At 35.9% G+C, this 24,305-nt stretch overlaps 1 protein-coding gene across 1 annotated transcript; it reads right to left on the bottom strand.

Annotated features, from left to right (window-relative positions):
• Positions 1 to 2: 2 nt before the first annotated feature.
• On the bottom strand, positions 3 to 4,271 carry LOC124911214 (uncharacterized protein At5g03900, chloroplastic-like). The gene is made up of 13 exons (XM_047451672.1): positions 3,724 to 4,271; positions 2,991 to 3,098; positions 2,798 to 2,898; positions 2,585 to 2,665; positions 2,316 to 2,385; positions 2,141 to 2,206; positions 1,975 to 2,055; positions 1,272 to 1,337; positions 1,044 to 1,186; positions 883 to 969; positions 708 to 771; positions 462 to 605; positions 3 to 387 (listed from the first exon to the last, which is right to left on the bottom strand). The coding sequence occupies exons 1-13, from the start codon at positions 4,111 to 4,113 to the stop codon at positions 244 to 246; spliced, it is 1,545 nt and encodes a 514-aa protein (XP_047307628.1). The 5' UTR covers positions 4,114 to 4,271; the 3' UTR covers positions 3 to 243.
• Between the last annotated feature and the right edge of the window lie 20,034 nt (positions 4,272 to 24,305).

The following is a 24,305-nucleotide window of genomic DNA, read 5'->3' as shown; positions in this document are numbered from 1 at the left end:
ATTACAAGCTTTTATATAACTTGGCTCTAAAAATGCAAATTCTCTTAAAATATCAATAAATCCTACTGTACAAGAAGAACCTGAAAATATATATTATCAATTGGTTTTACAACAAAAAGAACTAGAATGCGGTGTGTTGTCGATCTTCTTCGGGTAATAATTCTCATTTTCTGCTGTTGTTGGTGTTGGCAATCCTATATCTACTATGGAGGAATGAATACGCATCGAGGCCCTTAACCTCTGTCATTCCAACTTCTCGAGTTCATTTAGCTTTCGTTCCCACTCTTGAGCATCGAATTCTTGTTCGAACAAGTCTTTGTCGGTACTGTAAACTATTCTATCTTGTCCAATGAAAGTTCGCTGAGCCATATCTCGGGCACTCAGAAGCTAACCGTGCAAGAAAAAGAACATGTGTTTTAATTGTTTTGTATTATTGATAAAATTGAGTAAAATTTTTTTACCTTTCGCCTAAGAGTGTAATCTGGTGAGTTAAGTGCTTGGGCAAATTTCTCCCTAGCCGAATTTCTGTTCTCTATTTGGGCGTTCTTGTTGCGAATCAGGAGCCATCGGGCCAATGGAATCAGAAAAAATGAAGCAGCATAAACCTAACAAATTAACCTAGACTTATTAGACACATATATATATATATATATATAGGCAAAACCATTAAGCTAAAATAGCAAGGAAGTTGTATTATTTATTCACACCTGAAGCCAAGGGAAAATGGTACCCACAAACGAGATGAATCCAGTTGGTGCAACTGCAACAGTTCTTCAAATGAAACAAGATCAATGATTATCGTTAAATGTGAGAAAAGTTGGATCATACTTCTTTGCCAAACTCGAATAAACCAAAAGAATGATTATCGTGCTTAAGACATACTTTAGCATGCCATCGAGTACAATTACGCCAAAGAGATTGAGGGCACCGAGACCAATGACCATTGCTTTCTCAGACGAGCTGGTTTTACTGCAAAGCCAAAATATGTTTTACTTGAGAAACTTTTGGGGCAATAGAAAAACTGTTTTAAAATGAAACCCTACCTGAATTGCCATTTTTTCTCCTCGAAAAACTTCTGAACCCCTCCTACCCAATCGGCCCATTTCCTCCCAACATATTCTTTTCTATTGCTCCTCTGGGGAGAAGCTGTACGCTGTAACGACGGGAATCTGTATAATATATTTCCCTGTATAAAATAAACCACACAAACAGATTGAAACAACTAGTGCTTTAACATATACATTTTTTAGAAAAGTAACATCCAAACATACCTCATCGTCCACCTCTGGCTGCCCATCAAACCGCAAAAGCACAGGTAGGATGTATGAATCATCCTCCTGGAACAAATCACGAAAAAGAAATCTAGAATCAATAGGAAACGTCACTTTGGATTTATTCGGCCTCATAACAAGGATATCATGCAAAATCAAGAACTTGCAAATTGGGGAAGAGAACAAACAGTTTGAATCCACAAAGAGCATGCAAATAGTAGTTTTTTTTAGACCAGAGTATTTTATGGTGAGGAGGCTAGCACTACATCCCACCCCCACTTGATTCAAGGTGCTTTAAGTGAGAACTGAACATAATACATTACTAATTTAAGGACAAACCTCTAAATTCCGAAAAAAATAAAATAGCTCAAAACCTTATAGAAATGGTAAAAATGTTCAATCTCCATGGAGTCTCTGTGTAATCCCCTTAAGTTGTTGCCACCTTGCCTTAGAATTCGTAAGTAGTACACGAGTGAATTTTTTACTAAGACTGAAGTAGTCCGATTAAAACTATAACTGAATGTTGCCCCATGGTGACAGTTGTTTAACTGAACGACGGTTTTTTTTTTCAATTTTGTACTTTTTTTCAAAGTTTAGAGGCTTAATGCTTTTCAGAGTAAGATATGAGGCATTTTTTTTGTCCTTTTTTCCAATATCCTATTATCATAGAGATTGACAACTTCAGGAATGAGAATACACTTACCGTTGTGGTCTTAGGATCAAGATATGGAGCAAGTTCTTCAGCTGTGACCACTCCGCCATTTGATGATATGTACTCCCCAATCTGTACGTTTATGTGCATTGATCAGGAATGATTGTATGCACACTAGTCAGATGATTGAAGATAGACTTGAGAAGTAGTCAATTACCAATTTCCAACGCTCCTCTTCTATACCTTGATTTGGATCACCATCCCCAAAAACAAATGAGAAAATCTACAAAAAAAAGGAAAATCCAAGGTGCCAAGTTAGCTTTTGTTATCAAATCCCCAGGGAAAAGAGGAAGCAAACAATTATATATAATATTTTGGCAATCCTGACAGACAGATTCAACAAAGTTCATCCCATTATCTGCTCGCTTCCGTTGCCTCCTGTAGTAATATGGATCCCAGTACCTAAAGAGAACCTTGTATGAGTTAGGCTTCAAATTCATTCCAAGTAATAAATTCAAACAAGATATAATTTAACTAGTACAATGATGTAACATAAAAATTAGGGCTTCGAAAGGCCAACAGTTTAGAAGAGTTACAATAGGATAATTATGTATTCTTTTTAGTGAATAATTAATACAATAGGATAGTTCTGGCACATTACCAAAACAAATCAGTGGGACTGAAGAAAAATGTGAACCCTGAATCATATGATCTGCCACGCCTTCCACGATTATCTTCATCACTATAAACAAGATGTTTGAAAAACAACTCAACTGTGAGAGTCTGACAGTTTAAAATAAGATGATGAAGTGGGTATTCTATATAAATGGAGGTAAGTTGCATATAGCTTAATAAGAATAATGTCAATAGATACCTTCTACTTGAAAGCAAAGCAATAATGGTTGTGTAAACAATTACAATTGAAGCAATTAGTGCCGTTCCAAAGGAGACCCTTACTACATACTCAGCTGCTGACTGTATAGTAACAAATATTTAGTAGAGTTAAGCTAGGAACAAGCTTCTTGAGAAGGATAACTAAATAAATCAAAAAGGGATAATGGTCACACCTTAGTCTTCTCAAACAAAGGTTCTATCTTCATCCTGAATGACTTGGCAGCAAGCTTTGTACGATAATCTTTAGGAAACACATAGAGGACATCACCTTCATCAGATACCTATTTAGACCGTTTTGAAGGCATTACAAGATTCATATACAGAGAAATGCATAAAAGAACAGTAGTAACAGGAAAAAGACAGCAAAGAAAAAAAATCAAAGTAATTGTAAGCCAGAGATATTGTCTTTTCTTTTTTTGAGACAATATCCCAATTCAATCGAAGTGTTTTATGTGGGAATCAAACCTAAGACTTCAGCCTCTAAGTTCAAGCTTCTTACCACTTGACCTACCCTGGATGTACGAGATATTGTATTCTCATTGATTACTGAATCAAGGTTTACATAAAACACAAAACTAGTGACATCACTGATATTGACATGGTCGAAAGAAGGGTGCAAGATATTATACCAACTATCATCCAAGTGTGATAAGTTGTTTTTTCTTTATATATGGAGAGCTTGATGATAGATGGTTATCATTTTTACCTACTATCAAATTCTTAATCTCTGGTTTGTTGGACATTTTCATTCTATTTCTCAGCTAACTAAAGAATAAAGGGGCTCTCAGTCAATTGATCGTCCATTCTTAATTTCAATCCAAATCCAAACCCTATTGTATCCAGTTACCAACTAATACTCAAGGAATGAACATGAACGCAATTCTAAAGTAATTAAGACAAGAATACCTCAAGAAAGCCATTAGTATCAGCAGCTAGGGCTTGCAAAGCTTTCTGAGCTTCATTCAGCTTTAACCCAGCCTTACTAGCAACATCTCCAATAGTGACTCTACCTCCACAATCATCGATAGCGTTTATCGCTCGCTTCCTGACCTCCGTCGACAACTTATCACTCTCGATTGTGCCGCCAAGTCTCACGGTTGAAGTGGTATCGATACTCGCCCTAACAATTAAAGGAACTAAACGCTTTCTGCATCCAAATCTTAGACCGTTGGTGAAAAGAAACGAGCTGTGTGGATTGACCTGCAACGGCTTCAAAGGGAGACATGGCTTCCGATAGAAGACTGTGGAGTGAGATTTTGCTGATACAGTGAAACATGCTGCTGATGAGGCTGCCATTTCACTGATTTGTGAAGAGAATGATTCGATTTCAGAATTCAGAACATGAGATTAAGTCTTTGAGTTCTTCTCTTCTGGTTCAGATGGATGGATGGATGGATCGATTGAATATGAGAAATCCGACGCCAAGCTAATCAAGAGGAGGAGATAGATGAAAGATGAATGGGAGGAATTTTTCCTTTTTTCATATATTTATTTATTTAGCACAAAATAAATACTCATTTAATTTAGTGAACTTTATTATTATGATAAAAATGATATTGTGTTGAAGATTCAATTTCAAAGTTTGGATGTCTAAAATTCATTTAATAAATAATAACTATTTAAAAAGTTTTGAATTGAATTGGGGCAGTTAATCTATTACTAATTAATTAATTGTATATTTTGTTTACACGTAGTTGCATGATTGTTCACATATCCAACTTTTTAATCATGCCTAGTGAGATTATCCCCCTTTATATCTCAATTTCCTTCCTTTCTTAAAAAGTAAATAAGTTCAATCATTTTAATTTAGAAATGCACATTGAATATTTTCGTTAATTGTGTGGTTGATTATATTTTGAGTTTTGATATAAACAAATGAGATTAAATATATATTTCAATGAAGAATACGGATGATAATGAGACTCATAAGTGTGAATGCGTCTATCATATCTATTTTATTTTAGATATTGTTCGGTTTAATGGACGAAAATGTTCACGCGGAACCATTTATATAATATTCTCCATAAAAAAATATTATAACAAAATTATATAAATATTTTTAATATAATATGGTAAGCACTCAAAATCTATTTATCTAATTTATAAAATTAAAATAATCAATTAATTAATTAAATTAATTATTGTAATAAATAAAATCTAATTAATTAGGAACAATATGATCAAATAATTAAATAAAATTATTTGGGATAAATATTATACTCATTTTATTTCAGAATAATTTTAGAAAAATCAAAAATTAAAATAAATAATTTATAATAAAATGTGATACTCATTTCATTTCTAAAAATTATTTATTTAACTAAAATATATAATAAAATAAAATAAAATAAATTGAAAACTAAACACGAAGGTTGCACTCGTTGCGGGACTTAACACAACACCTTAAAGGGGCTCACGAACATGTTCGTTTAGAATCTCGTTTACAACCTTGTTCAGTATTTATTAAGAAATTAATATTTAATAAAAAATAAGATATTCACCAGAGTTGTAAACGAGCCGAGCTCGAGCAGATCGTGAGCCCAACTAAACACATAGCCAAGCTTGAGCCCGAATATATGCTAAACGAGCTGAGATCAAACCTGGAACTATTTGGCTTGACTCGAATCGTTTCCAACACTAAGAATCTGTAATCACTCATCACTCACAAAGTCAATTGGATTCCAAACGAGGCCTTAAGTTTAAATTTAGAGAACATTACCAATCAAATCATCAACTAAAACACAAAATACCATTCTTATTGTTTTTCTCTTTTCATAAATGAATTCAAACAGGGTTTTCTTTTCTTGTAAAAAAAAATCGATTATCTCATATCCTTATCAAGCGGATTTTAGTTAATTCAAATGGTTCATCACAACTAACTCATAGTCAACATGAGACTTATTGTACGTATTAGGCATGTGATAGAGATTAATCCCATGGTTATTATTGATAAACAATGTTACAATATATACTAGTCAAAAGACTCTTAATAAGGTAAACCACTAATCTAGGAATCTAAACAAGGTAACCCACTAATCTAGGAATCTAAACAAGGTAACAAGATATATACAATATACTAATACACCCCCGCAGTCGAAACGGGAGATTCTCGGACGCTGAGACTGTCTCTGAAATCTTCAAATAGTATGCGCGGAAGTCCTTTGGTGAATATGTCAGCGATTTGAAAACGAGAAGGCATATGAAGAATGCGAACTTTACCTCTATCTACTTTTTCCCTTACAAAGTGTATGTCCATTTCGATGTGTTTGGTACGTTGATGTTGGACCGGATTTTGGGAGAGATAAATCGCACTTATGTTGTCGCAGTAGACCAGTGTGGCTTTGTCCAATGAGATACGAAGTTCTAACAATAAATTGCGAAGCCAACAGGATTCGGAGACAACATTGGCAACTCCTCTATATTCAGCTTCAGCACTAGAACGAGAAAGTGTGGATTGCCGTTTTGACGACCAAGACAGAAGATTATCGCCTAGGAAGACGCAATAGCCAGATGTAGAGCGACGGGTATCTGGACATCCTCCCCAGTCTGCATCAGTATATGAAACGAGTGTAGACAGTGAGGATTTGTAAAGATGAAGGCCATAGTGCTTTGTACCCTGTAAGTATCGAATGATTCTGTGTAAGGCAGCCAAGTGAGCCTCTTTCGGATCATGCATGTGGAGGCAAATTTGCTGGACTGCATATGAAATATCAGGACGTGTGAAAGTAAGATACTGTAGTGCTCCGGCTAAACTTCTGTAATGAGTGGGGTCAGAGACTGGTGGACTAGTTGATTTTCCAAGTTTGCCATTTGTATCGACCGGCGTTTGTGTTGATTTGCAAGTAGACATTCCAGCACGATCAATAATTTCTTCAGCATATTTCTTCTGACTAAGACAAAGTCCATCCTTAGTATACGATACAGCAACTCCCAAGAAATAGCTTAATTTACCTAAATCCTTCATAGCAAATTCTGCGCCTAAGCTTTTCATGAGAGTCTGACGTAACTGATCAGACGAAGCCGTAATGATAATGTCATCAACATACAAGAGTAGATAGGCAATTTCGGACCCATGTTGATAGATAAAAAGCGAATGATCAGTCGTGCTGTGTGTAAAACCGATTGTAGAGACAAAATCTGCAAACCTTTGATACCAAGCACGAGGAGCTTGTTTTAAGCCGTATAAAGATTTGCGCAATAAACAAACATGGTCGGGAAAGATTTTGTCTCTAAAACCGAAAGGCTGATGCATGTAAACTGTTTCGTTGAGATTACCATGTAAAAATGCATTCTTGACGTCCATTTGGTGAATGGACCAAGACTTCGATAAAGCAATGCTCAGAACAGTTCGTATGGTGGCTGGTTTGACAACAGGACTAAAGGTTTCTTCACAATTGATTCCAATCTGCTGAGACCTGCCATCACCAACAAGACGGGCTTTATGCCTCTCAAAAGAGCCGTCAGAGTTAGTTTTATGCTTAAAAATCCACATGCATCGTATAATATCAACACCCTGAGGACGCGGAACCAAGTCCCAAGTCTTATTACTAATTAAAGCGTTAAACTCATCGTCCATGGCGGCTTTCCAATTCGGGTCTGATAAAGCTAACTTTGGGTTTTTGGGAATAGGCGATGGAGATGTGAGTGTGTTTAGATTGAAAATGCGTTTTGGACAGACAATCCCATCCATTGCGCGGGTTCGTATTGTCCGTGTTGGATTGATGATGGTTGGTGAATGATTTGGACGGTTTGGTCTTGTGGACGGGCTGGTCGTGTTTGGGTTTGGGCCTGGTGAAGTGGTGATGGGTGATGGTGGGTTTGGTGGAGTGTGTTGAGTTGATAATGGGCTCGGTAATGGAGTGTTGTTTGGTGGGGAAATGGACTCGGTGATGGGCGGGGTTTGGATGTGTATTGGGATGGTTATTGGTTCGGATTGAGATGGGTGAGTTGAGTTTGGGTTTTGGACAAGAGAAAAGGGAAATTTTGTTTCGTCAAAAATGACGTGACGAGAGATGATAAATCTTTTTGAGGCTGGGTCGTAGCATTTGTAGCCGCGATGATTAGAGGGGTATCCTAAAAAGACACAAGGGGTAGAGCGTTTATGAAGTTTGTGAATAGTGGTTGGAGGAAGAAGAGGATAGCAAAGACAACCGAAAATTTTTAGGTGAGAGTAAGAAGGAGTTCGGTTATATAGAAGTTGAGTGGGTGAGAAATTTCGAATTTGTTTATTTGGAAGAATATTTAGGAGATAAGTGGTCATTTCGAGGGCGTGATGCCAAAAATTTAACGGGAGAGAAGCATGAGTAAGCAATGTTCGAATCATGTTATTTATGGTGCGTATTTTTCTTTCTGCTTTACCATTTTGAGGAGAAGTATAGGGGCAAGAGAGGCGAAATTGTAGACCATTTTTGTCACAAAATGTACGAAATTGACTGTTGTTATATTCAGTTCCGTTGTCACATTGGATTGTTTTAATGGGCTTTTGAAATTGTGTTTGAATTTGATTTTGAAGTGTAGAGAAGACGGAGAATACTTGGGATTTGTTTCCAATTGGAAAAGTCCAAAGGAAATTTGTGTAATCATCAAGAAACAGAATATAGTATTTATGTCCATTTGTACTTAGCACAGGCGACGTCCACAAATCACTATGAATAATATCGAATGGGGAAGTAGTATAAGAGACAGAATTGGTAAATGGTAACTTAACTTGTTTACCAAAGATGCAAGACTCACAGAGTTTAGACCCTAAAACGGGCTTACAAGAAATAGAATTTGATTTATTGAGAGAATGCAAAATATCGACACCGGGGTGTCCTAATCTATTATGCCATAAATTTGACGAAATTGCAGTAAACGAAGAATTAGTTGGGGGTTTTTGGCTTTGGCTCGACAGAGAGAGTGGGTAGAGATCCCCCGAGCTATTGTTCCTCATGATAACCTTCCCCGTCTGGAAATCCTTTACAGAAAAACCAAGTGAGTCAAATTCTACAGAGACGTTGTTATCACGAGTAAACCGACGAATAGATATAAGATTTTTAATGAGTTTGGGAGCATGTAGAACATTGTTCAGAAGTAAGGGTGGTAAGGGTGGTTTTAAGTTAGTTTTACCAATACCGCGAATCGGGATTTCCTGTCCACTCCCAACAATGATATTTTTAACACAATTTAAATTAGAATAAGGCGAGAGACTACCTGAGTTGGGTGTCATGTGTGAAGTTGCTCCCGAATCCATGTACCAAGTATCGTCAGGCGGAGTAAGGGATAAAGTGTGCATCGCCTGATTGATATCGGTTGCAACGTAACTTTGGGGCTGCTGCTGGCTCGTCTCAGCCATGTAGGCCTGCTGTGGCCGAGAACCGAGTACGCCTGCTCCTGCTGTCCGAGTGTGTTGCTGCTGATAGCCAGAACCGCGCCAGGAGGCGCCTTGTTGCTGTTGACCAGATGCGTGCCAGGGGGCGCTTTGCTGCTGCGGCCAGATCTGTTGTGTCGGGTAGGGACAAGGGGGTGCTGTCCAGCCCGCAGGCGCCCACTGTGCCCATTGCTGTTGGCCAGGAGGTGCCCAGAATTGCTGCTGCTGGTGGTATGTGCGGCTGGTGTTGCGACCGCGTCCTCTGCCGCGCTGGCTGCGTCCTCGGCCCTGGCCGGCCTGTTCCTGCGCGCTAGAGGTGCCCTGCTGCTGCTGCTGGCCGGTAGCACGGGCTGATTGGCTAGAGTTGTTTCCGCGGCCTTGGCTACGATCGTCCGAGGCAATAAAAGAGGTGTTTGTGTGGACGAATTCATCCTTCCTTGTTTCAACAAGGAGCAAATCAGATCTAGCATCGTAGAAAGATGGGAGAGGCTTCTTTTGACCTATTATGGTGGCGATTGTTTCGTAGTTTTCATTCAAACCCCCAAGTAGACGCAACACCAGTCGATTTTCAGAAACGGGGCAATCAACATTAGCAAGTTGATCCGCAATCATCTTCAATTCAGTGCAATAAGCACTCATGTTTGGGAAATCATTGAGACGAATTTGAGAAAACCTATTTTCAAGATACATAGCGCGAGAACCTGTGTTATCTTGAAATATATTCGCTAAACGTTCCCAAGCCTGAGCAGCCGTCATACCAGGTTTTTGGATCGTGTTTAGTAGATCCTTGGATATTGTTCCAAATATCCATTGCTTGACAAGGGCGTCAAGGCGTTTCCACAGAAGAGAGTCGGTCTCGGAAGATGTTGAAGGTGTTTCGGAGGCGTTGGGAGTTTTTGGTTTGAGATGTTCGTAAACATTGTGAATCAAGCAGTGGTTTTCGAGAAGGTCTGCCCAAGAGAGATATTCCTCGCTACCCATCTCTAGGGTGATAGGAATTATGGAGCGGAGATTGTTAACAGAGAAAGCAGAGTGGTATTGAGAAACAGACATGGTGGTGGGCGTCTGACTTTGATTGGAGGAGGAGTCTGAATTAGTAGGTGGGACAGACATTAGAAGTTTGTGCGTGAGGCAGCAAGGTGGGAGGAAGAGAAAAAAAAATTCGATTGATGATCTTGAGAGGATCTTTACTCTGATACCATGATAGAGATTAATCCCATGGTTATTATTGATAAACAATGTTACAATATATACTAGTCAAAAGACTCTTAATAAGGTAAACCACTAATCTAGGAATCTAAACAAGGTAACCCACTAATCTAGGAATCTAAACAAGGTAACAAGATATATACAATATACTAATAGCATGGGTTGTAGCTCCCGTTGTCCACTTACCTAAAATGTGATAAACCTCTAAAACAGTTTTAAGACATAGGGTCGGATTGTAGATTTGTTGTAGTACTTTGCATCCCTGGTTATCTTCAACATATCACTCGAATCATCTAAAGTTCTTGATTCTTTTGTTCATTTCTTTCTATGTGAGTTTTGATGTTTCTTAGAACTTGTAAGAAAACAAACTTTATTATAGGTTTTTTTTCTCTCCATATAACGGGTATATTACATAAACAATTATAGAGAGCAAATGTAGGGAATGATGTGTCACATTTAAGTAGATTGAAATTTTGAAATGTGACACATCATTCCTTACACTTTGTTATCAATATTTTTTTCGCTCTCTATTATTACTCATATTATATATCTATCATATATAATTATTATTTTTTTAAGAATTCTTTTAGAAAAAATATCTGTTAATTAGCTTTTTGGACTATGTACGTTTATTGATCAATAAACTTTGATATAGCCTTAGATTACCAAGTTAGCATATGGCATAAATTTCAAAACTTTCATAAAAATAATGATCCAAGAAAAAAATTAAGATTCAAAATATACCAACGGAATATTAATGTTGTCGTATGAATAGTTGACTTGGTTTGTAACAAATGAATGGTCCCTAGCTCCTTTAATTCACATTTTACATATTTTGGTTATAAATGAATTATATATTGTAAAATTAATTAATTAAAAATACTATTTCATTTATCATGTTCCCATTAATGTCGGCATTGACTCAAAATATTATATGCATTGACCCAACCCAAAACTCTCCTTTAGTATGCGATCAATTGAAAGGGATGGATCTTTTTTACTTAGCTAGTCAACATATATAATATATAATATATAAAAATAAAAATAAAAATAAAATTATATATATACAATGATATTATAAAAATATTAGTTGTTAAAGCTAAACAACAAAACTATAACATCATTGTAGAGAATTCAAATAAATAATATGAAGGTTTCATTTTCATAAAAATAAACTCTAATTTAAAAATAAAATACACCCTATCATTCAAGTTAAGCTGTGAAAAAAGAGAAACAAAAAAAAAGGCACATAATTACAAACTTTTATTGACATGATCTCCCTTGTAGTTAGTTGTAACTACACCATAAAAAAAAAAATATAAGCTTTGTCAACTTAAGACTTGTTTTAATAATAAATGCAATAATGATTATGTTCTTGTTAATAATTTTGGAATATATATATAAGTTGAAAAATGTTATATTATGTATTGGAAGAAATCTAACTAAAAAATCACTTATATTTCTAATTTATTATATATTAATAAATTGAGATTATTTGGGTAATTAAATTCAATTATTCAACTAATCTGATAACATCAAATTCTTATTGAATTAAGTCATTTTCAATCACTAATTTAAAAAAAAAATGTTTTAAAACTTAATTAAATCAATAAAATATATTATTAATTAATTATTTATACACCGACAACCCATGTGCAAGCTGCTAGCCTGCTGCTACCGCCTACCGGCTTTCTAAAAGCTTAAAGTTTTGTTTGTTTATATTTTCAAACCAAAGAAGTCTTATCTTCTCTTTTTCTCTTCTTCTTCCGACGACAAGCTTCTTCCGGCGACTTTATGGATTCCTCACTCCTCTCTCTCTCTTCAGTTTCCCAAACAAGATACTGTGAAATTCTTGTACTTTCCATGATTCTTTTGAGGTTTTTTTGGGTTTTTTGGATTGTTGGGCGGCTCTGCGCCAACGGGCAGAGGGACAACATTCAATATCCATGTTTTTCATTTGAAATTGGTTTATATATATGTATCCCTCATTCTCTCCCTCCTTCACACTTCATAATTCATCATGCTGAATCTTATAAAATTCACAGCAGCAGCTGCTTCCCGACAACCACTTTCAAGAGGTTTTAAACAAAAAAATGTTTCAAAACATAATTAAATCAATAAAATATATTATTAATTAATTATTTATACACCGACAACCCATGTGCAAGCTGCTAGCCTGCTGCTACCGGTAAGGATGGCAACTTGAAACCGCCCCGCGAAAACCGAACCGAATTGCCCCGTTTGGGACGGTTTTTCCCCGAAACCGAACAAGAATGGGCGGGGATGGTATTTGTGCCCCCACCCCGACCCGCCCCGATTTCACTCCGTTTCACCCCGATTCTTCCCCGAATACCATAAACATAATTAAATATATTAAATCACCAATATATTTATTTACTTACTATATTTTATAAGAGTATTAAAATTATTTCTTTACAATAATATAAAATTTTAATATATTACAATATATATTATATTAAAAAAATCGTTTATATATTTTTATTGTATAATTTTTATTTATTTTTTTAAAATAAAAATTATTAACGGTGCTCCGCGGGATTCCCCGAAACCGAAAAAAACCGAACGGGGCGGGGATGGTATTAAAAAAATCCCCGAAATTAAAATGGGGCGGGGATGGTAATTGCATTCCCCGCCCCGAACCGCCCCATTGCCATCCCTAGCTACCGGCTTTCTAAAAGCTTAAAGCTTTGTTTGTTTATATTTTCAAACCAAAAAAGTTTTATCTTCTCTTTCTCTCTTCTTCTTCTTCCGGCGACTTTATGGATTCCTCACTCCTCTCTCTCTCTTCAGTTTCCCAAACTAGATACTGTGAAATTCTTGTACTTTCCATGATTCTTTTGAGGGTTTTTTTGGGTATTTTGGATTGTTGGGCGGCTCTGCGCCAACGGGCAGAGGGACAACATTCAATATCCATGTTTTTCATTTGAAATTGGTTTTATATATATGTATCCCTCATTCTCTCCCTCATTCACACTTCACAATTCATCATGTTGAATCTTATAAAATTCACAGCAGCAACTGTTTCCCGACAACCACTTTCAAAAGGTTTTAAACAAAAAAAAATGTTTCAAAACTTAATTAAATCAATAAAATATATTATTAATTAATTATTTATACACCGACAACCCATGTGAAAGCTGCTAGCCTGCTGCTACCGGTAAGGATGGCAATTTGAAACCGCCCCGCGAAAACCGAACCGAATTGCCCCGTTTGGGACGGTTTTTCCCCGAAACCGAACGAGAATGGGGTGGGGATGGTATTTGTGCCCCCCACCCCGACCCGCCCCGATTTCACACCGATTCTTCCCCAAATACCATAAACATAATTAAATATATTAAATCACCAATATATTTATTTACTTACTATATTTTATAAGAGTATTAAAATTATTTCTTTACAATAATATAAAATTTTAATATATTACAATATATATTATATTAAAAAAATCGTTTATATAACTTTATTGTATAATTTTTATTTATTTTTTTAAAATAAAAATTATTAACGGTGCCCCGCGGGATTCCCCGAAACCGAAAAAAACCGAACGGGGCGGGGATGGTATTAAAAAAATCCCCGAAATTAAAATGGGGCGGGGATGGTAATTGCATTCCCCGCCCCGAACCATCCCATTGTCATCCCCAGCTACCGGCTTTCTAAAAGCTTAAAGCTTTGTTTGTTTATATTTTCAAACCAAAGAAGTCTTATCTTCTCTTTCTCTCTTCTTCTTTTTCTTCCGGCGACAAGCTTCTTCCGGCGACTTTATGGATTTCTCACTCCTCTCTCTCTTTTCAGTTTCCCAAACAAGATACTGTGAAATTCTTGTACTTTCCAAGATTCTTTTGAGGTTTTTTTGGGTTTTTTGGATTGTTGGGCGGCTCTGCGCCATCGGGCAGAGGGACAACATTCAATATCCATGTTTTTCATTTGAAATTGGTTTTATATATATGTATCCCTCATTCTCTCCCTCCTTCACACTTCACAATTCATCATGTTGAATCTTATAAAATTCACAGCAGCAGCTGCTTCCCGACAACCACTTTCAAGAGGTTTTAAACAAAAAAAATGTTTCAAAACTTAATTAAATCAATAAAATATATTATTAATTACTTATTTATACACCGACAACCCATGTGCAAGCTGCTAGCCTGCTGCTACCGGTGAGGATGGCAATTTGAAACCGCCCCGCGAAAACCGAACCGAATTGCCCCGTTTGGGACGGTTTTTCCCCGAAACCGAACGAGAATGGGGCGGGGATGGTATTTGTGCCCCCCACCCCGACCCGCCCCGATTTCACCCCGTTTTCACCCCGATTCTTCCCCAAATACCATAAACATAATTAAATATATTAAATCACCAATATATTTATTTACTTACTATATTTTATAAGAGTATTAAAATTATTTCTTTACAATAATATAAAATTTTAATATATTACAATATATATTATATTAAAAAAACCGTTTATATAATTTTATTGTATAATTTTTTTTTATTTTTTTAAAATAAAAATTATTAACGGTGCCCCGCGGGATTCCCCGAAACCGAAAAAAACCGAACGGGGCGGGGATGGTATTAAAAAAATCCCCGAAATTAAAATGGGGCGGGGATGGTAATTGCATTCCCCGCCCCGAACCGCCCCATTGCCATCCCTAGCTACCGGCTTTCTAAAAGCTTAAAGCTTTGTTTGTTTATATTTTCAAACCAAAGAAGTCTTATCTTCTCTTTCTCTCTTCTTCTTCTTCTTCCGGCGACAAGCTTCTTCCGGCGACTTTATGGATTCCTCACTCCTCTCTCTCTCTTCAGTTTCCCAAACAAGATACTGTGAAATTCTTGTACTTTCCATGATTCTTTTGAGGTTTTTTTGGGTTTTTTGGATTGTTGGGCGGCTCTGCGCCAACTGGCAGAGGGACAACATTCAATATCCATGTTTTTCATTTGAAATTGGTTTTATATATATGTATCCCTCATTCTCTCCCTCCTTCACACTTCACAATTCATCATGTTAAATCTTATAAAATTCACAGCAGCAGCTGCTTTCCGACAACCACTTTCAAGAGGTTTTAAACAAAAAAAAATGTTTCAAAACTTAATTAAATCAATAAAATATATTATTAATTAATTATTTATACACCGACAACCCATGTGCAAGCTGCTAGACTCCTGCTACCGGTAAGGATGGCAATTTGAAACCGCCCCGCGAAAACCGAACCGAATTGCCCCGTTTGGGACGGTTTTTCCCCGAAACCGAACGAGAATGGGGCGGGGATGGTATTTGTGCCTCCCACCCCGACCCGCCCCGATTTCACCCCGTTTTCACCCCGATTCTTCCCCGAATACCATAAACATAATTAAATATATTAAATCACCAATATATTTATTTACTTACTATATTTTATAAGAGTATTAAAATTATTTCTTTACAATAATATAAATTTTTAATATATTACAATATATATTATATTAAAAAAATCGTTTATATAATTTTATTGTATAATTTTTATTTATTTTTTTAAAATAAAAAAACGGTGCCCCGCAGGATTCCCCGAAACCGAAAAAAATCGAACGGGGCGGGGATGGTATTAAAAAAATCCCTGAAATTAAAATGGGGCGGGGATGGTAATTGCATTCCCCGCCCTGAACCGCCCATTGCCATCCCTAGCTACCGGCTTTCTAAAAGCTTAAAGTTTTGTTTGTTTATATTTTCAAACCAAAGAAGTCTTATCTTCTCTTTCTCTCTTCTTCTTCTTCTTCCGGCGACAAGCTTCTTCCGGCGACTTTATGGATTCCTCACTCCTCTCTCTCTCTTCAGTTTCCCAAACAAGATACTGTGAAATTCTTGTACTTTTCAAGATTCTTTTGAAGTTTTTTTGGGTTTTTTGGATTGTTGGGCGGCTCTGCGCCAACGGGCAGAGGGACAACATTCAATATCCATGTTTTTCATTTGAAATTGGTTTATATATATGTATCCCTCATTCTCTCCCTCCTTCACACTTCACAATTCATCATGTTGAATCTTATAAAATTCACAGCAGCAGCTGCTTCCCGACAACCACTTTCAAGAGGTTTTAAACAAAAAAAATGTTTCAAAACTTAATTAAATCAATAAAATATATTATTAATTAATTATTTATACACCGACAACCCATGTGCAAGCTGCTAGCCTGCTGCTACCGGTAAGGATGGCAATTTGAAACCGCCCGGCGAAAACCGAACCGAATTGCCCCGTCTGGGACGGTTTTTCCCCGAAACCGAACGAGAATGGGGCGGGGATGGTATTTGTGCCCCCCACCCCGACCCGCCCCGATTTCACCCCGTTTTCACCCCGATTCTTCCCAAAATACCATAAACATAATTAAATATATTAAATCACCAATATATTTATTTACTTACTATATTTTATAAGAGTATTAAAATTATTTCTTTACAATAATATAAAATTTTAATATATTACAATATATATTATATTAAAAAAATCGTTTATATAACTTTATTGTATAATTTTTATTTATTTTTTTAAAATAAAAATTATTAACGGTATCCGCGGGATTCCCCGAAACCGAAAAAAACCGAACGGGGCGGGGATGGTATTAAAAAAATCCCCGAAATTAAAATGGGGCGGGGATGGTAATTGCATTCCCCGCCCCGAACCATCCCATTGCCATCCCTAGCTACCGGCTTTCTAAAAGCTTAAAGCTTTGTTTGTTTATATTTTCAAACCAAAGAAGTCTTATCTTCTCTTTCTCTCTTTTTCTTTTTTTTCCGGCGACAAGCTTCTTCCGGCGACTTTATGGATTCCTCACTCCTCTCTCTCTCTCTCTTCAGTTTCCCAAACAAGATACTGTGAAATTCTTGTACTTTCCATGATTCTTTTGAGGTTTTTTTGGGTTTTTTGGATTGTTGGGCGGCTCTACGCCTACGGGCAGAGGGACAACATTCAATATCCATGTTTTTCATTTGAAATTGGTTTTATATATATGTATCCCTCATTCTCTCCCTCCTTCACACTTCACAATTCATCATGTTAAATCTTATAAAATTCACAGCAGCAGCTGCTTCCCGACAACCACTTTCAAGAGGTTTTAAACAAAAAAAAATGTTTCAAAACTTAATTAAATCAATAAAATATATTATTAATTAATTATTTATACACCGACAACCCATGTGCAAGCTGCTAGACTGCTGCTACCGGTAAGGATGGAAATTTGAAACCGCCCCGCGAAAACCGAACCGAATTGCCCCGTTTGGGACTGTTTTTCCCCGAAACCGAACGAGAATGGGGCGGGGATGGTATTTGTGCCTCCCACCCCGACCCGACCCGATTTCATCCCGTTTTCACTCCGATTCTTCCCCGAATACCATAAACATAATTAAATATATTAAATCACCAATATATTTATTTACTTACTATATTTTATAAGAGTATTAAAATTATTTCTTTACAATAATATAAAATTTTAATATATTACAATATATATTATATTAAAAAATCGTTTATATAATTTTATTGTATAATTTTTATTTATTTTTTTAAAATAAAAATTATTAACGGTGCCCCGCGGGATTCTCCGAAACCAAAAAAACCGAACGGGGCGGGGATGGTATTAAAAAATCCCCGAAATTAAAATGGGGCGGAGATGGTAATTGCATTCCCCGCCCCGAACCGCCCATTGCCATCCCTAGCTACCGGCTTTCTAAAAGCTTAAAGTTTTGTTTGTTTATATTTTCAAACCAAAGAAGTCTTATCTTCTCTTTCTCTCTTCTTCTTCTTCTTCCGGCGACAAGCTTCTTCCGACGACTTTATGCATTCCTCACTCCTCTCTCTCTCTTCAGTTTCCCAAACAAGATACTGTGAAATTCTTGTACTTTCCAAGATTCTTTTGAGGTTTTTTTGGGTTTTTGGATTGTTGGGCGGCTCTGCGCCAACGGGCAGAGGGACAACATTCAATATCCATGTTTTTCATTTGAAATTGGTTTATATATATGTATCCCTCATTCTCTCCCTCCTTCACACTTCACAATTCATCATGTTGAATCTTATAAAATTCACAGCAGCAGCTTCCCGACAACCACTTTCAAGAGGTTTTAAACAAAAAAAATGTTTCAAAACTTAATTAAATCAATAAAATATATTATTAATTAATTATTTATACACCGACAACCCATGTGCAAGCTGCTAGCCTGCTGCTACCGGTAAGGATGGCAATTTGAAACCGCCCCGCGAAAACCGAACCGAATTGCCCCGTTTGGGACGGTTTTTCTCCGAAATCGAACGAGAATGGGGCGGGGATGGTATTTGTGCCCCCCACCCCGACCCGCCCCGATTTCACCCCGATTATTCCCCGAACACCATAAACATAATTAAATATGTTAAATCACCAATATATTTATTTACTTACTATATTTTATAAGAGTATTAAAATTATTTCTTTACAATAATATAAAATTTTAATATATTACAATATATATTATATTAAAAAAATCGTTTATATAATTTTATTGTATAATTTTTATTTATTTTTTTAAAATAAAAATTATTAACGGTGCCCCGCGGGATTCCCCGAAACCGAAAAAAACCGAACGGGGCGGGGATGGTATTAAAAAAATCCCCGAAATTAAAATGGGACGGGGATGGTAATTGCATTCCCCGCCCCGAACCGCCCCATTGTCATCCCTAGCTACCGGCTTTCTAAAAGCTTAAAGCTTTGTTTGTTTATATTTTCAAACCAAAGAAGTCTTATCTTCTTTTTCTCTCTTCTTCTTCTTCTTCCGGCGACAAGCTTCTTCCGGCGACTTTATGGATTCCTCACTCCTCTCTCTCTCTTCAGTTTCCCAAACAAGATACTGTGAAATTCTTGTACTTTCCATGATTCTTTTGAGGTTTTTTTGGGTTTTTTGGATTGTTGGGCGGCTCTGTGCCAACGGGCAGAGGGACAACATTCAATATCCATGTTTTTCATTTGAAATTGGTTTTATATATATGTATCCCTCATTCTCTCCCTCCTTCACACTTCACAATTCATCATGTTAAATCTTATAAAATTCACAGCAGCAGCTGCTTCCCGACAACCACTTTCAAGAGGTTTTAAACAAAAAAAAATGTTTCAAAACTTAATTAAATCAATAAAATATATTATTAATTAATTATTTATACACCGACAACCCATGTGCAAGCTGCTAGACTGCTGCTACCGGTAAGGATGGCAATTTGAAATCGCCCCGCGAAAACCGAACCGAATTGCCCCGTTTGGGACAGTTTTTCCCCGAAACCGAACGAGAATGGGGCGGGAATGGTATTTGTGCCTCCCACCCCGACCCGCCCAGATTTCATCCCGTTTTCACCCCGATTCTTCCCCGAATACCATAAACATAATTAAATATATTAAAACACCAATATATTTATTTACTTACTATATTTTATAAGAGTATTAAAAATTATTTCTTTACAATAATATAAAATTTTAATATATTACAATATATATTATATTAAAAAAATCGTTTATATAATTTTATTGTATAATTTTTATTTATTTTTTTAAAATAAAAAAACGGTGCCCCGCAGGATTCCCCGAAACCGAAAAAAACCGAACGGGGCGGGGATGTTATTAAAAAAATCCCCGAAATTAAAATGGGGCGGGGATGGTAATTGCATTCCCCGCCCCGAACCGCCCATTGCCATCCCTAGCTACCGGCTTTCTAAAAGCTTAAAGTTTTGTTTGTTTATATTTTCAAACCAAAGAAGTCTTATCTTCTCTTTCTCTCTTCTTCTTCTTCTTCCGGCGACAAGCTTCTTCCGGCGACTTTATGGATTCCTCACTCCTCTCTCTCTCTTCAGTTTCCCAAACAAGATACTGTGAAATTCTTGTACTTTCCATGATTCTTTTGAGGTTTTTTTGGGTTTTTTGGATTGTTGGGCGGCTCTGTGCCAACGGGCAGAGGGACAACATTCAATATCCATGTTTTTCATTTGAAATTGGTTTTATATATATGTATCCCTCATTCTCTCCCTCCTTCACACTTCACAATTCATCATGTTGAATCTTATAAAATTCACAGCAGCAGCAGCTTCCCGACAACCACTTTCAAGAGGTTTTAAACAAAAAAAAATGTTTCAAAACTTAATTAAATCAATAAAATATATTATTAATTAATTATTTATACACCGACAACCCATGTGCAAGCTGCTAGCCTGCTGCTACCGGTAAGGATGACAATTTGAAACTGCCCCGCGAAACCGAACCGAATTGCCCCGTTTGGGACGGTTTTTCCCCGAAACCGAACGAGAATGGGGCGGGGATGGTATTTGTGCCCCCACCCCGACCCGCCCTGATTTCACCCCGTTTTCACCCCGATTCTTCCCCGAATACCATAAACATAATTAAATATATTAAATCACCAATATATTTATTTACTTACTATATTTTATAAGAGTATTAAAATTATTTCTTTACAATAATATAAAATTTTAATATATTACAATATATATTATATTAAAAAAATCGTTTATATAACTTTATTGTATAATTTTTATTTATTTTTTTAAAATAAAAATTATTAACGGTGCCCCGCGGGATTCCCCGAAACCGAAAAAAACCGAACGGGGCGGGGATGGTATTAAAAAAATCCCCGAAATTAAAATGGGGCGGGGATGGTAATTGCATTCCCCGCCCCGAACCATCCCATTGTCATCCCCAGCTACCGGCTTTCTAAAAGCTTAAAGCTTTGTTTGTTTATATTTTCAAACCAAAGAAGTCTTATCTTCTCTTTCTCTCTTCTTCTTTTTCTTCCGGCGACAAGCTTCTTCCGGCGACTTTATGGATTCCTCACTCCTCTCTCTCTCTCTCTTCAGTTTCCCAAACAAGATACTGTGAAATTCTTGTACTTTCCATGATTCTTTTGAGGTTTTTTTGGGTTTTTTGGATTGTTGGGCGGCTCTGCGCTTACGGGCAGAGGGACAACATTCAATATCCATGTTTTTCATTTGAAATTGGTTTTATATATATGTATCCCTCATTCTCTCCCTCCTTCACACTTCACAATTCATCATGTTAAATCTTATAAAATTCACAGCAGCAGCTGCTTCCCGACAACCACTTTCAAGAGGTTTTAAACAAAAAAAAATGTTTCAAAACTTAATTAAATCAATAAAATATATTATTAATTAATTATTTATACACCGACAACCCATGTGCAAGCTGCTAGACTGCTGCTACCGGTAAAGATGGCAATTTGAAACCGCCCCGCGAAAACCGAATTGAATTGCCCCGTTTGGGACGGTTTTTCCCCGAAACCGAACGAGAATGGGGCGGGGATGGTATTTGTGCCTCCCACCCCGACCCGCCCCGATTTCATTCCGTTTTCACCCCGATTCTTCCCCGAATACCATAAACATAATTAAATATATTAAATCACCAATATATTTATTTACTTACTATATTTTATAAGAGTATTAAAATTATTTCTTTACAATAATATAAAATTTTAATATATTACAATATATATTATATTAAAAAAATTGTTTATATAATTTTATTGTATAATTTTTATTTATTTTTTTAAAATATAAAAACGGTGCCCCGCAGGATTTCCCGAAACCGAAAAAAACCGAACGGGGCGGGGATGGTATTAAAAAAATCCCCGAAATTAAAATGGGGCGGGGATGGTAATTGCATTCCCCGCCCCGAACCATCCCATTGCCATCCCTAGCTACCGGCTTTCTAAAAGCTTAAAGCTTTGTTTGTTTATATTTTCAAACCAAAGAAGTCTTATCTTCTCTTTCTCTCTTCTTCTTCTTCTTCCGGCGACAAGCTTCTTCCGGCGACTTTATGGATTCCTCACTCCTCTCTCTCTCTTCAGTTTCCCAAACAAGATACTGTGAAATTCTTGTACTTTCCATGATTCTTTTGAGGTTTTTTTGGGTTTTTTGGATTGTTGGGCGGCTCTGCGCCAACGGGCAGAGGGACAACATTCAATATCCATGTTTTTCATTTGAAATTGGTTTTATATATATGTATCCCTCATTCTCTCCCTCCTTCACACTTCACAATTCATCATGTTAAATCTTATAAAATTCACAGCAGCAGCTGCTTCCCGACAACCACTTTTAAGAGGTTTTAAACAAAAAAAAATGTTTCAAAACTTAATTAAATCAATAAACAAATGAGATTAAATATAAATATTTCAATGTAGAATACGGATGATAACGAGACTTATAAGTGTGAATGCGTTTATCATATCTATTTTATTTTAGATATTGTTCGGTTTGATGGATGAAAATGTTCAAGCGAAACCATTTATATAATATTCTCCATAAAAAAAAATATTATAACAAAATTATATAAATATTTTTAATATAATAAGGTAAGCACTCAAAATCTATTTATCTAATTTATAAAATTAAAATAATCAATTAATTAATTAAATTAATTATTATAATAAATAAAACCTAATTAATTAAGAAGGTCAAATAATTAAATAAAATTATTTGGGATAAATGTTATACTCATTTTATTTCAGAAAATTTTTTAAAAAATCAAGAAATTAAAATAAATAATTTATGATAAAATGTGATACTCATTTCATTTCCAAAAATTATTTATTTAACTAAAATATATAAAATAATAAAATAAAATAAATTGAAAACTAAACACAAGGGTTGCACTCGTTGCGGGACTTAACCCAACACCTTAGAGGGGCTCATTTATGGGCTCACGAACATGTTCGTTTAGAATCTCGTTTACAACCTTGTTCAGTATTTATTAAGAAATTAATATTTAATAAAAAATAAGATATTCATCTGAGTTGTAAACGAGCCGAGCTCGAGCAGATCGTGAGCCCAACTAAATACATAGCCAAGCTTGAGCCCGAATATATGCTAAACGAGCTGAGATCAAACCTGGAACTATTTGGCTTGACTCGAATCGTTTCCAACACTAAGAATCTGTAATCACTCATCACTCACAAAGTCAATTGGATTCCAAACGAGGCCTTAAGTTTAAATTTGGAGAACATTACCAATCAAATCATCAACTAAAACACAAAATACCATTCTTATTGTTTTTCTCTTTTCATAAATGAATTCAAACAGGGTTTTCTTTTCTTGTAAAAAAAAATCGATTATCTCATATCCTTATCAAGCGGATTTTAGTTAATTCAAATGGTTTATCACAACTAACTCATAGTCAACATGAGACTTATCGTACGTATTAGGCATGGGTTGTAGCTCGCGTTGTCCACTTACCTAAAATGTGATAAACCTCTAAAACAGTTTTAAGACATAGGGTCGGATTGTAGATTTGTTGTAGTACTTTGCATCCCTAGTTATCTTCAACATATCACTCAAATCATCTAAAGTTCTTGATTCTTTTGTTCATTTCTTTTTATGTGAGTTTTGATGTTTCTTAGAACTTGTAAGAAAACAAACTTTATTATAGGTTTTTTTTTCTCCATATAACGGGGTATATTACATAAACAATTATAGAGAACAAATGTAGGGAATGATGTGTCACATTTAAGTGGATTGAAATTTTGAAATGTGACACATCATTCCTTACACTTTGTTATCAATATTTTTTTCGCTCTATTATTACTCATATTATATATCTATCATATATAATTATTATTTTTTTAAGAATTCTTTTAGAAAAAATATCTGTTAATTAGCTTTTTGTACTATGTACGTTTATTGATCAATAAACTTTGATATAGCCTTAGATTACCAAGTTAGCATATGGCATAAATTTCAAAACTTTCATGAAAATAATGATCCAAGAAAAAAATTAAAAGATTCAAAATATACCAACGGAATATTAATGTTGTCGTATGAATAGTTGACTTGGTTTGTAACAAATGAATGGTTCCTAGCTCCTTTAATTCACATTTTACATATTTTGGTTATAAATGAATTATATGT

Source organism: Impatiens glandulifera, chromosome 8, assembly GCF_907164915.1.
Source record: "Impatiens glandulifera chromosome 8, dImpGla2.1, whole genome shotgun sequence".
Classification (NCBI taxonomy): domain Eukaryota; kingdom Viridiplantae; phylum Streptophyta; class Magnoliopsida; order Ericales; family Balsaminaceae; genus Impatiens; species Impatiens glandulifera.
Note: the sequence above shows the minus strand (reverse complement) of the source record. Positions and strands in the feature narration are given on the sequence as shown.